At 38.4% G+C, this 12,634-nt stretch overlaps 1 protein-coding gene across 1 annotated transcript in view; it reads left to right on the top strand.

Moving 5' to 3' along the window:
• Spt-I (serine palmitoyltransferase subunit I) overlaps positions 1 to 12,634 on the top strand; it is a 115,406-nt gene that overhangs the window by 53,280 nt on the left and 49,492 nt on the right. Inside the window, exons 3-5 of the mRNA XM_068374303.1 lie at positions 6,665 to 6,766; positions 8,942 to 9,107; positions 9,600 to 9,732. Of these exons, the coding sequence (XP_068230404.1) occupies positions 6,665 to 6,766; positions 8,942 to 9,107; positions 9,600 to 9,732 (401 nt within the window). The remainder of the gene's footprint in view (positions 1 to 6,664; positions 6,767 to 8,941; positions 9,108 to 9,599; positions 9,733 to 12,634) is intronic.

The following is a 12,634-nucleotide window of genomic DNA, read 5'->3' as shown; positions in this document are numbered from 1 at the left end:
CACTGCTACAGAAGTGCACTCTTGTACATAAGTCTTAAAGGTGTGTACACCTGGCGTGAGCTTGGAACCTTTATGAGGGACCAACAAGATCGAACTTCCATCCACATCTGAGGTTCAGTGTAAACTAAAATCAGAAAGAATGAATTAACTAGGTGTGTAGAAGGACTGGGTAGAAGGAATTATGTAGTTGTCATGGGTGACTTAATTGCTAGAGTGGGCGCTGGAGAGGTAGAAGGTGTCATTGGGAACTATGGCGTACCAGGTGAAAATGAGAGTGGTGAGAGACTGGTAGATATGTGTGTTGAGCAAGAGATGGTGATAAGTAATAGCTTTTTCAAAAGAAAGATAAAAATAAGTATACATGGGTAAGAGTGGCAAATGGAAGAGTAGTAGAAAGGGCATTAATGGATTATGTGTTGATAACTAAAAGAATGTTTGGAAGATTGAAAGACGTGCACGTGTTTAGGGGTATGGCTAACGGTATGTCTGATCATTTTTTGGTGGAAGGAAAATTAGTTGTAGCAAAAGAATGGGGGAATAGAGTAGGTGGATGTAAAAGGGAGGTAGTGAGGGTTGAAGAGCTAATAAAACCGGGGGTAAAAAGTAAATATCAGGAAAGGTTGAAAATGATATATGACGAAGTGAAAGTAAGAGAAACTGGCAATTTAGAGGAGGAGTGGAAGTTAGTAAAAGAAAATTTTGTTGGGATTGCAAGTGATGTGTGTGGAAAGAAGGTTGTTGGAGGCAGCATGAGGAAGGGCAGTGAATGGTGGAATGAAGGAGTGAAGGTAAAAGTGAAAGAGATAAAAAGGGCTTTTGAAGAATGGCTGCAGAGTAATAGTATAGAGAAGTATGAAATATATAAAGAGAAAAATGTGGAAGTAAAGCGCAAGGTACGAGAGGCAAAGAGGGCAGCTGACCTGAGGTGGGATCAAGGATTGGGTCATTCATATGAAGAAAATAAGAAGAAGTTTTGGAAAGAAGTGAAGAGAATAAGGAAGGCTGGCTCAAGAATTGAAGAGACAGTGAAAGATGGAAATGGAAGGTTGTTAAAAGGAGAGGAGGCAAGGAAAAGATGGGCGGAATATTTTGAAAGTTTACTGAATGTTGAGGATAATAGGGAGGCAGATATAATTGCTGTTGCAGGTGTTGAGGTGCCAGTGATGGGAGATGAGAATGAGAGAGAGATTACAATAGATGAAGTGAGGAGAGCACTAGATGAAACGAGAGTAGGAAAAGCATCTGGTATGGATGGTGTGAGAGCTGAGATGTTGAAGGAGGGGGGTGTGACTGTACTTGAATGGTTGGTGAGATTGTTTAATGTGTGTTTTGTGTTGTCAATGGTACCAGTAGATTGGGTTTGTGCATGTATTGTACCACTATATAAGGGTAAGGGAGATGTGCATGAGTGTTGTAATTCAAGAGGTATTAGTTTGTTGAGTGTAGTTGGAAAAGTGTATGGTAGAGTAATGATTAATAGGATTAAGGATAAAACAGAGAATGCAATCTTAGAAATACAGGGTGGTTTTAGAAGAGGTAGGGGTTGTATGAATCAGATTTTTACAGTTAGGCAGATATGCGAGAAATATTTAGCAAAAGGTAAGGAGGTGTATGTTGCATTTATGGATCTGGAGAAAGCGTATGATAGAGTTGATAGGGAAGCAATGTGGAATGTGATGAGGTTATATGGAGTTGGTGGAAGGTTGTTGCAAGCAGTGAAAAGTTTCTACAAAGGTAGTAAAGCATGTGTTAGGATAGGAAATGAAGTGAGTGATTGGTTTCCGGTGAGAGTGGGGCTGAGACAGGGATGTGTGATGTCGCCGTGGTTGTTTAACTTGTATGTTGATGGAGTGGTGAGAGAGGTGAATGCTCGAGTGCTTGGACGAGGATTAAAACTGGTAGACGAGAATGACCATGAATGGGAGGTAAATCAGTTTTTGTTTGCGGATGATACTGTACTGGTTGCAGACACAGAAGAGAAGCTTGGACGATTAGTGACAGAATTTGGAAGAGTGTGTGAGAGAAGGAAGTTGAGAGTTAATGTGGGTAAGAGTAAGGTTATGAGATGTACGAGAAGGGGAAGGTGGTGCAAGGTTGAATGTCATGTTGAATGGAGAGTTACTTGAGGAGGTGGATCAGTTTAAGTACTTGGGGTCTGTTGTTGCAGCAAATGGTGGAGTGGAAGCAGATGTACATCAGAGAGTCAATGAAGGTTGCAAAGTGTTGGGGGCAGTTAAGGGAGTAGTAAAAAATAGAGGGTTGGGCATGAATGTAAAGAGAGTTCTATAGGAGAAAGTGATTGTACCAACTGTGATGTATGGATCGGAGTTGTGGGGAATGAAAGTGATGGAGAGACAGAAATTGAATGTGTTTGAGATGAAGTGTCTAAGGAGTATGGCTGGTGTATCTTGAGTAGATAGGGTTAGGAACGAAGTGGTGAGGGTGAGAACGGGTGTAAGAAATGAATTAGCAGCTAGAGTGGTTTTGAATGTGTTGAGGTGGTTTGGCCATGTTGAGAGAATGGAAAATGGCTGTCTGCTAAAGAAGGTGATGAATGCAAGAGTTGATGGGAGAAGTATGAGAGGAAGGCCAAGGTTTAGGTGGATGGATGAAGTGAAGGAAGCTCTGGGTGATAGGAGGATAGATGTGAGCGAGGCAAGAGAGCGTGCTAGAAATAGGAATGAATGGCGAGCGATTGTGACGCAGTTCCGGTAGGCCCTGCTGCTGCCTCCGATGCCTTAGATGACCGCGGAGGTAGCAGCAGTAGGGGATTCAGCATTATGAAGCTTCATCTGTGGTGGATAATGTGGCAGGGTGGGCTGTGACACCTTAGCAGTACCAGCTGAACTCGGTTGAGTCCCTTGTTAGGCTGGGAGGAACGTAGAGAGTAGAGGTCCCCTTTTTGTTTTAGTTTCATTTGTTGATGTCGGCTACCCCCCAAAATTGGGGGAAGGGCCTTGGTATATGTATGTATGTTTTTAATTGTTCATTACTTCTCATATAGTTTATTTCCTTTCCTTACTGGGCTATTTTTCCTGTTTGAGCCCTTGGGCTTATAGCATCTTTCTTTTCCAACTAGGGTTGAAAGGCTGTCACTCTGGCTTAAGCTAGGTCTTTAAGCTGAAAGGAGTTGATATTTCCTCTTCGGTAGAACTATCCATGCTCATACGAAGGTTTGAGCAGTCCTGCTCACCATTGGAATTGAGACCTCCCCCTTGGAACGTAAACAAGGTTTTCTGCTCCATGAAACTGAAACTGCCCACATTAAAATCTTTCTTCGAAGACTGTTTTCACTCACACTGGCCCCTACTAAAAGGGTCAGTAAGCTTCATTGTCTCTTTTGACGTCGCTCATTCAAGATGTGGTAAGTCTTGTTTTCTTTCATCCCTTAGGTCAGTCATTAACTGATTCCAAGTTTACGTAATATGATCGCTGAATGGATCAGAGGTATCATTGACCTTGTTGTCAGAATTTCTTCACCCTACTGCCCAAGGGGAACATGACCAAAGTCATATGACGTAATAGGTATTGGTACAACCCTAAGTATTAGAAATAATCTCTTTGTGGCACAGGTATTTCAATGTTGGACATTGTGTACAACCCACTAACTGCAAGATGTAACCTACAGGTTCCTAGATATGTTTTTTTAGGACCTGTCTTAGCTGCACATCAATTGGCATAGCTACCTTTGCCCTCTCATAGGACAATTAGTAGCTGATCGAAGGTAGAGGTTATGAGTTAGCCGGAGGTGAAAGTAAGAATGACTGACCTTTTCTCTTCCTTCACTTCCCCTCTTGGGGTACAGCACCCAACACCCTGCCTGTAGAATCTGATCTGTCTGCAGTAAGCCCATGTTGCAAGTAGCTGTTCTATACTAAGCGAGAGAGAGAGAGGAGAGAGAGAGAGAGAGAGAGAGAGAGAGGAGAGAGAGAGAGAGAGAGGAGAGAGAGGAGAGAGAGAGAGAGAGAGAGAGAGAGAGAGAGAGAGAGAGAGAGATATCTTACCTTATTCTATGTTTGGGTTCCCCCAGGTCCGCCTCGTATATCCACCAGAAAGTTGCTAATTCATCTTCCGGTGTATTTTTCATCTTCCAGTCTTGGATGGTCTGGGATGCATCTGAGGTATTTATCAAGCTTATTCTTAAACACATCTACGCTCACTCCTGATATGTTTCTTAGATGAGCTGGCAGCGCCTTAAATAGTCGCCGCATTATCGATGCTGGTGCGGAGTGGATTAATGTCCTGTGCGCCTTCCTTAGTTTCCCTGGTATAGTTTTGGGCAATATTAATCTACCTCGGCTTGCTCTTTCTGATATTTTTAGCTCCATGATGTTTTCAGTAATTCCTTTGATTTGCTTCCATGCTTGTATTATCATGTAGCGTTCTCTTCTCCTTTCTAGACTGTACAATTTTAAAAATTGCAGTCTTTCCCAGTAGTCAAGGTCCTTAACTTCTTCTATTCTAGCAGTAAAGGACCTTTGTTCACTCTCTATTTGTGCAATATCCTTTTGGTATTGTGGGTACCATATCACATTGCAGTACTCATGTGTACTACATACATAAGTTTTGTAAATCATAATCATGTGTTCAGCTTTTCTTTTTTTAAAGAGAGAGAGAGAGAGAGAGAGAGAGAGAGAGAGAGAGAGAGAGAGATATTAATACATACGGTGAGTCTAGTTTGTTATTCCTTTTGAGAGAGAGAGAGAGAGAGATATATATTAATATATACGGTGAGTCTAGTTTGTTATTCCTTTTGAGAGAGAGAGAGAGAGAGAATATATATTAATGTATACGGTGAGTCTAGTTTGTTTATTCATTTTCCTTTTAGAAATAATGTCAACCAATCTATTACAAATATTTTCCTCATGTATAGACTCCCAAAATGATAAGCATTCGCTTATGATGGCTTGTCTACTATTGAGAACAGAAGATGATTATGAAAATAAATCTTTGGTTATAAAAATTAGCTAACGCTTCCTTTCCTTCTGCAGTCATGTAGCGGTGTTTCCCATCTCCAAGGATGGCTTTTCAATCTTTCTACTTCATTGTATTGTTATAGCCATATATACAGTTGCTTTGTCGATTGGTTGTCTTTATTTTAAAATATTTGATGAAATACCGCTCAAATAGTTATAGTTTGCAGTCACGGATGGGTAACTCCAATTATGTGTAACAGATGACTAGGTGAGTAGACGTACTTTGTGAGACTGAGTGTGTGTCACCGCAACACTGCCACTGTGCCACGTGATGTCTTGTTAGAATCCACCCATAACTACATATTCGATACATTCTTTACGTTAAATACAGGGAGTCCTCGAGTTACGGCAGTCCCGACTTACGCTGTTTCGAGGTTACAAACGCGCCCCATAAAAATATAAAAAATAATATTAAGCGTCGTTTTTTCTTACGTCGTCAGCGTCGTAAGCGATGTAAACAATTGCGAATTAGTTTCTAGCACGCAGCGGGTGAATACACTTTGCTGTGGTTGTGGGCGAGGAAGACGGCATCAGTCGCATCACTCACTTTATGTAAGCCAGTTCTCTCTCTTACATGTTTGATCTTTTTATTTAACTTTATTATGGCTCCAAAGCATGATGCACATTCTTCTGATAGTAGTGCATCAAAGAAAAGAAAGGCCATCACCATGGAAGTGAAATTAGACATTATTGAGCCACCTAAAAACGGTGAAACACCAACGAACATTGGCCGGTCGCTTTGCCTTAGTCATTCAACCGTGGCTACCATTCTTAAGGATAAAAAGTGCATCGTTGAACATGTGAAAGGATCTGCTCCTATGAAAGCAACAGTGATAACCAAGTAGTGCAGTGGTTTAATTATTGAAATGGAAAGATTATTGGTGTTTTGGTTGGAAGATCAAAATCAACGGCGTATTCCATTAAGCCGCATGGTGATTCAGGAGAAGGTGAAAAGATTGTTTGAAGCGTTGAAAAAAGAAAAGGGGGAAGTAAGTGAAATTGAATTATTTACTTTAATTCATGTGGTGAGGAATTGTTTTCTCTTTTTCTAATACTTTTTTTATGTCATTTGTTACATTTTATTATAGTACAATACTGTACAGTACAGTACGTATAGAGTAATTTTTTTATGATTTTCCGACTTACACTGAAATTCGGGTTACACCGTGTCTTAAGAACGGATCAACGTCGTAAGTCGAGGACCCCCTGTACATTACTATGGTGGCAAAATAGTCAGAATCATTAAGTCTATTTTTGACATTATCATAATTAAAGATTATTGGATAATTTTTTTCATAATGAATTAGCTGAGATTTTGATAAAAAATATAACACAAATTCTCTAAAACCATGCTTAATGAACTGTATCTTATATTGAGCGAAGTTTCAAAATGCTTTGTCCCAGGAACCTAGTCTCACCATAAATGTGAAGAATGTAAGAGTTGCCAGTTAGTGACTTTCGAATGAAAATAACTGAATTTAGGTATCACGAGTTTTGCTGTATGCTGTACTTAGAAAAAAAGTACTCTTATGATATAAGTATAATAAATATATGAAATTTATGGCTATTTTATTCATGCTTACCAATGACCAAATTATGCTCATATTATGCATTTGTAGCATTTTATCATCAGGAAGTTATGCTGATTGAAATGGAAAGTAATATGAATTATTTTATTTTTTATGTAGGAAGAAGAAGACTTGATTGCCGAGTGGATTCCAGAACCTCTTGTTCCAAACCCTCCTGAGGCAGACCATCCTTCATTGAATACCAGAACTGTTTATGGAAAGGTGAGTAGGGTCAGTGGGAAATTGCCTTGGAAGTTTTATGTTTTTAATGCATACAAGGATAATGAGAACTTATGAAAGTTATGTATTGATAAACATTACCTTAGGTTAAGTTATCTAGCTGTGAATCCCAAAATCTCCCCCAATTTTTAACCACATTGGCAACCCTGGTACCTCCTGTTCTGTCCCGAGGTTCGTAACACTGTCAGCTGAACGGAGTTTACTCTCAGTAATGACACCTTCAAAAGGCAAGATGGCGGCATTGACCTTCTGTGCGGAGCTTCCAGTATTGGCAGACTCGAAGCTGAGCTACCATGGTCAGTTTTGGCTAAAGAGACTTCAACTAAGATTCTCAGGTCTCAGGGTCAAAGGATTCACTTGTTCTCCCTCTTGATCATAGCTACCTTCTGTCAACAGTACAAGTGTACTACGATACCCAGGAAGTTTTTCCTTCTCCTCTTCCACTTAATCCGGTTGTAGCGTCTGACACCAGGCTGCTCGTCAGAATGGCTAGCGGCAGTACCAGTTTCCCTCTCAGTAGCAGAGGCGTCGGGCATAGACGCCACAGCTATGGCAACAATGTAGGCAGCCACATAGATTGACCACTGTTCTGGCACTGTTGGCTTTTTGCGTTTCTCTCATGTTATATTCATGGTATTTCTTTGTCAGCTTGTTTATATATTTACAATTTCCATGTTTTAGTTATACTGGATGATGAAAATATGCAGACGAGAATATATTATGCTAGCACCGTCTTATTCGTGTATTGACATCTGGTACATTTAGTTTCTGTATTTCTAGATCTTTAGGGAAGGGGCACACCACTGCTTAGTTAATAACCCTGAGATATGATGAATTTTGACCTTGTGATCGTCAGTGTTGAAGGAAATTACCACTAAAAGCCTATTATTATTATTATTATTATTATTATTATTATTATTATTATTATTACTTGGTAAGCTACAACCCTAGTTGGTAAAGCAAGATGTTATAAGCCCAAGGGCTCCAACAGGGAAAATAGCGCAGTGAGGAAAGGAAATGAGGAAAAACTACAAGAGAAGTTTAAGAATAATAATATTGAAATAAATCTTTCATATATAAACTACCATATAAAAACTTGAAAATAACAAAGGGGATAAAAACTTCAAAATAATAAGAAGATAGAATGGTATGCCCGAGTGTACCCTCAAGCAAGAGATCTCTAACCCAAGACAGTGGAAGACCATGGTACAGAGGCTATGACACTACCCAAGACTAGAGAACAGTGGTTTGATTTTGGAGTGTCCTTCTCCTAGAAGAGCTGCCTACTTACAATAGCTAAAGAGTCTATTCTACTCTTGCCAAGAGGAAAGTAGCCATTGAAGTGCAGTGGAGTGCAGTAGTTAACCACTTAATAGAAGATAATTTTTTTGGTAATTTCAATGTTATCAAGTGTATGAGGAAAGAAGAGTATGTGTAAAGAATAGGCCATACTATTCTGTGTATGTATCAGCAAAGACAAAATGAGCCGGAACCAGAGAAAGGGATCCAATGTAGTTATGCTGAAAGATGTATGAAGTGTCAGAGATGATAACTAATCATGCACGAAGAGTAAAATTTTTCCAGAAAGTCAGCAGACGAGAATATATTATACTAGCAACATCTTACTTGTGTAGGCATTTTGGTATATGTAGCATACATATTTTAAGATTTGAGGGGTGATGTTCACCGCTGCTTAATAAATAACCCCGAAATATTATGTTTATATCCTTACCTTCCCCAGGGGTGAGACATAATTACCCCCTAAAAAACTAAGAAACTTTGACAGCCGATTTCTCTAAACATTAAATTTCTAAATATAAATTCAAACTACTTTTTTGTTTATTGACCAATATTTACCATTCATACTGTATATGAAATGATAGTAAATTTTATACTCTCAAAATTTATTTAAAGGATTTTGGGCAATTATAAAAACATGAAAAATGGCAATAACTACTATTATAGCCTTTATGTTAGTAATAAATACATGTAAAATGAGGATGGATAAGAAAAATATATTTTTTTTTTAAATTTTTCTCAAGAAAATTATCTTGAAAATGCCTTTTTAATTATGAAAATTGGTTGAGGAACGAAAACCAGATTAAGTTTGAAATGACCCCAAAAGGTACCCGTTTCATAACACTTTTTTTTTCCCAGGTTGGCCGTTATATTGATTTGGGAACTGGTGAAAAGGTGTTAAATCTTGGAACTCACAGTTACCTGAACTTGGGTGAGCGACCAGAGGTAGAAGAAGCTGCTCTACAGTGTCTACACAAGTATGGCGTTGGCTCTTGTGGTCCTAGAGGCTTTTATGGTACAACCCGTAAGTACTCTTCATAACTCTATAGTTTTTTTGTGGATTTGGTGTGAAGTTTCAATGCTCATCTTCATTTATTAATGGTTTGTCTGTGTGATATGAGAGGTATTTTGCCTAGAATTTTATTATAAGTGCTAAATAGTATGTGTTGTTATTTTTTTTTTTTTTTCAACCCCCTACCCAGTCCCTGTGCTTGGTGAAATTTATCTTCAACGTAAAATTTTATATATTAGACTTCTGATTTCAGTAAACACCTGGTAGTAATTTTTGGACACCTGTCCCCTAAATACTTTAGATTTTATCTGCATCTTCAATTTTTAATATTTCTAATTAAAGTTCAAATTTGTACAATACAGTATAAGGTTAAAATATGCTTGATGATTTGCAGTGTACTGTACTGTAATGCTATTTATAAGTACAAGTCCTGTGAAGAAGCAGGACTAAAGAATTTGATAGTGTGGATTAACTATCCTAATACAATCTCATTTTCCCCTGCAGAAGTTCACTTGGAGTTAGAAGACAGACTTGCAGCTTACTTTAATTGTGAAATGGGAGTCCTCTATTCATATGGATTTTCAACAATAGCTTCTGCTATTCCGGCTTATTCTAAAAGTGGTGATATTATTTATGCGTAAGTGTTAATTGTTTCTATGAATTTCACCTGAGATTTATATGGGTTTTGTACTAGAAGCTTGCTAATTGTGGATGTCATATTATTTCACCATACTTCTTTGTTTATATGGCAGCGTATGGCAATGATCGAGTGTAGATACTCCATTTTCAGTCAGCTCGTCGAAAGCGATCTGGTCAGGTCTCCATTGTTCATGCTTCACTAATCCAGGTTTACAGTATTATTATAATTATTATTATTTATTATTATTATTACTAGCTAAGCTACAATGTTAGCTGGAAAGCAGGATGCTATAAGCCCAAAGACAAACAGGGACAAATTGCCCAGTGAGGAAAGGAAATAAGGAAATGAATAAACTATATCTGTACAAGAGAAGTAATAATATAAAATATAAAAGTACTGTAGGTGTTTCATATATAAACTACCGTATAAAGAAAGACTTATATCTGCCTGTTCAACATAAAAACATTCGCTGCATGTTTGAAATTCTACCGATTTAAGTACCTGATTCGGAAGATAATTCCACAATTTTGTCATAGCAGAAAGACTTTCTCAATAAGGCAATTTCTTTGTAATTGAAGAAACAGATCGAATGTGTTTCTCAAAAGCAAATTTACTATCAAGAATCACCCCTAAGATTTTCAAAGTCACATAGAGTTAAAGAAACATTATCAATGTTGAGATACTACTGTCCTAGAATACAGTACTTGCAATGATACTTTGAGTTTTGTTAAAGTTCAATTTCATACCCCATAATATCCACCATGCACTAATTTTAGCTAGATGCTCTATTAAAGGATTCAGCAACCCCAGATCTACCTTCAACAGATGGAATCGATGCAAAGACAGTAGCATCATCTACGTATTCCATGAGCTTATTTTTTAGGCTTTGAGTTTGTTTACGAGTGTTGTTTAGCGTTAGCTTAATTGTGTTGTGTTCAGGTTTGACAGAAGGCCCTAGACCTTGCCTCTTCATGAAAGTAGTCCGTGCTTGTGAGGAGCTTATAGCATTCTCGTCATTCTAGAGAACTCAGAATACCGGAGTGTGATGTCAAGAGAGTTCTCAGCTCTCTTAAGATGCCTTAGCCTCAGATATGTGCAGCCACTTGTTTCTCCAAATAAGTATATCTTCAATTATTATTGAACCCCTCACTTGGGTTTTACAATAGGTTCGGGTGTGGTAAGGAAAGGAGATTCGAAAATTTTGATAGACTTCATAGATACCTACAGTATTTACACACACATCCATATTCGTTCAAACTCGAGACTCCTTTGGTTTATGGATGGTTTGATGGTATATCATTTCAGATACGTATGTTTTGGGCTCAAGACAACACAGGTTTTCACAAAGGCGATGGCTCTAATCTCCAAATGGCTTAGGCTTCTGGGAATCACAACTGGCTGATTTTGAACACATCTCCAAAAGAAATTTGGGTTCATCAGATAAGGTTGATTTGGTTGGTGCTATGTTTGGGAGTCATGGTTGATATGAAAAAATCTCTCCTGATACTGAGGATTCTATTTTTTTGAATAATCATAGCTTCATTTCTTTTTCACTATTATCATCATTACTACTACTACTACTACTACTACTACTACTACTACTACTACTACTACTACTACTACTACTTGCTAAGCTACAACTTTAGCTGGAAAAGCAGGATGCTGTAAGCCCAAGTGCTCCAACAGAGAAAATAGCCCAGTGAGGAAAGGAAATAAGGAAATAAACTACAAGAGAAGTAATGAACAATTAAAATAAAATATTTTAGAACAGTAACAACATTGAAAAAATCTTTCATAAATAAACTATAAAAACTTTAAAAAACAAGAGGTAGAGAAATAAGATAGTGTACCCGAGTGTACCCTCAAAAAAGAGAACTCTTAATTCAAGACAGTGGAAGGCCATGGTGCAGAGACTATGGCACTACCTAAGGCTAGAGAGCAATGGTTTGATTTTGGAGTGCCATGCTCCTAGAAGAGCTGTTTAACATAGCTAAGGAGTCTCTTCTACCCTTACCAAAAGGAAAGTAGCCACTAAACAATTACAGTACAATAGTTTACCCCTTGAGTGAAGAAGAATTGTTTGGTAATCTCAGTAGTGTCAGGTGTATGAGGACAGTGGAGAATATGTAAAGAATAGTCCAGACTACTTGGTGTATGTGTAGGCAAAAGGAAAATGAGATGTAAACCAGAGAGAAGGATCCAATGTAGTACTGTTTGGCCAGTCAAAGAACCCATAACTCTCCAGTGGTTGTATCTCAATGGGTGGCTGGTGCCCTGGCCAACATACTACCCAAGTCTGATAAAAAGATTCAGTTCTTCCTGTGTTTGTTGGTGATGTTCAAGCAGATGAAAGCACTGACTGTTTGTATGTGGATTAGGGTCCTAGGGACCATGGCATCTCTCGAAAAATTTGTTTCAATGCGTCTGTTGAAAATGAGGGATTTCCAGTTGCATCTCAATCTGCATTGGAAGAGGATTTCTTATCTGGACAAGATTTGCCATTTGCTAGAAGAATCTGCTAGAAATTGTCAAATATTTTTATGAACCTCTTCGTTTAGGTTAGGATGTTTGCTTACAGATTAAGGGTCCCAGTCATCTCTTTTCATGCGTGCATCACGGGAAGGCTGTGTTGCTAGCATGGATTATCTTCACTGGTTAGAAAGGGAATCTGTCCTTTACCTAAATTACCTTGAGCTTTTAGCAATACGTAAAGCTCATCAGGCTGGAAGTCTGATGATGGGGAAGTGCGTGGCAGTTTTGTAAATAACATCAGTACTGGCATACATTTAGAAGCAGGGGTTTATAGAATCGGAGTCATCATTCTCTATAGCAGAGGAGCTGTTGTCCTGCCACAGTTTATACCATGTAAATTGAATGTATGAAAATTGATTGTATTACC

The sequence above is a fragment of the Palaemon carinicauda genome, chromosome 5 (assembly GCF_036898095.1).
Source record: "Palaemon carinicauda isolate YSFRI2023 chromosome 5, ASM3689809v2, whole genome shotgun sequence".
In the NCBI taxonomy this organism is placed as follows: domain Eukaryota; kingdom Metazoa; phylum Arthropoda; class Malacostraca; order Decapoda; family Palaemonidae; genus Palaemon; species Palaemon carinicauda.
The sequence above is the reverse complement of the archived record's forward strand: the minus strand, read 5'-3'. Positions and strand labels throughout refer to the sequence as shown.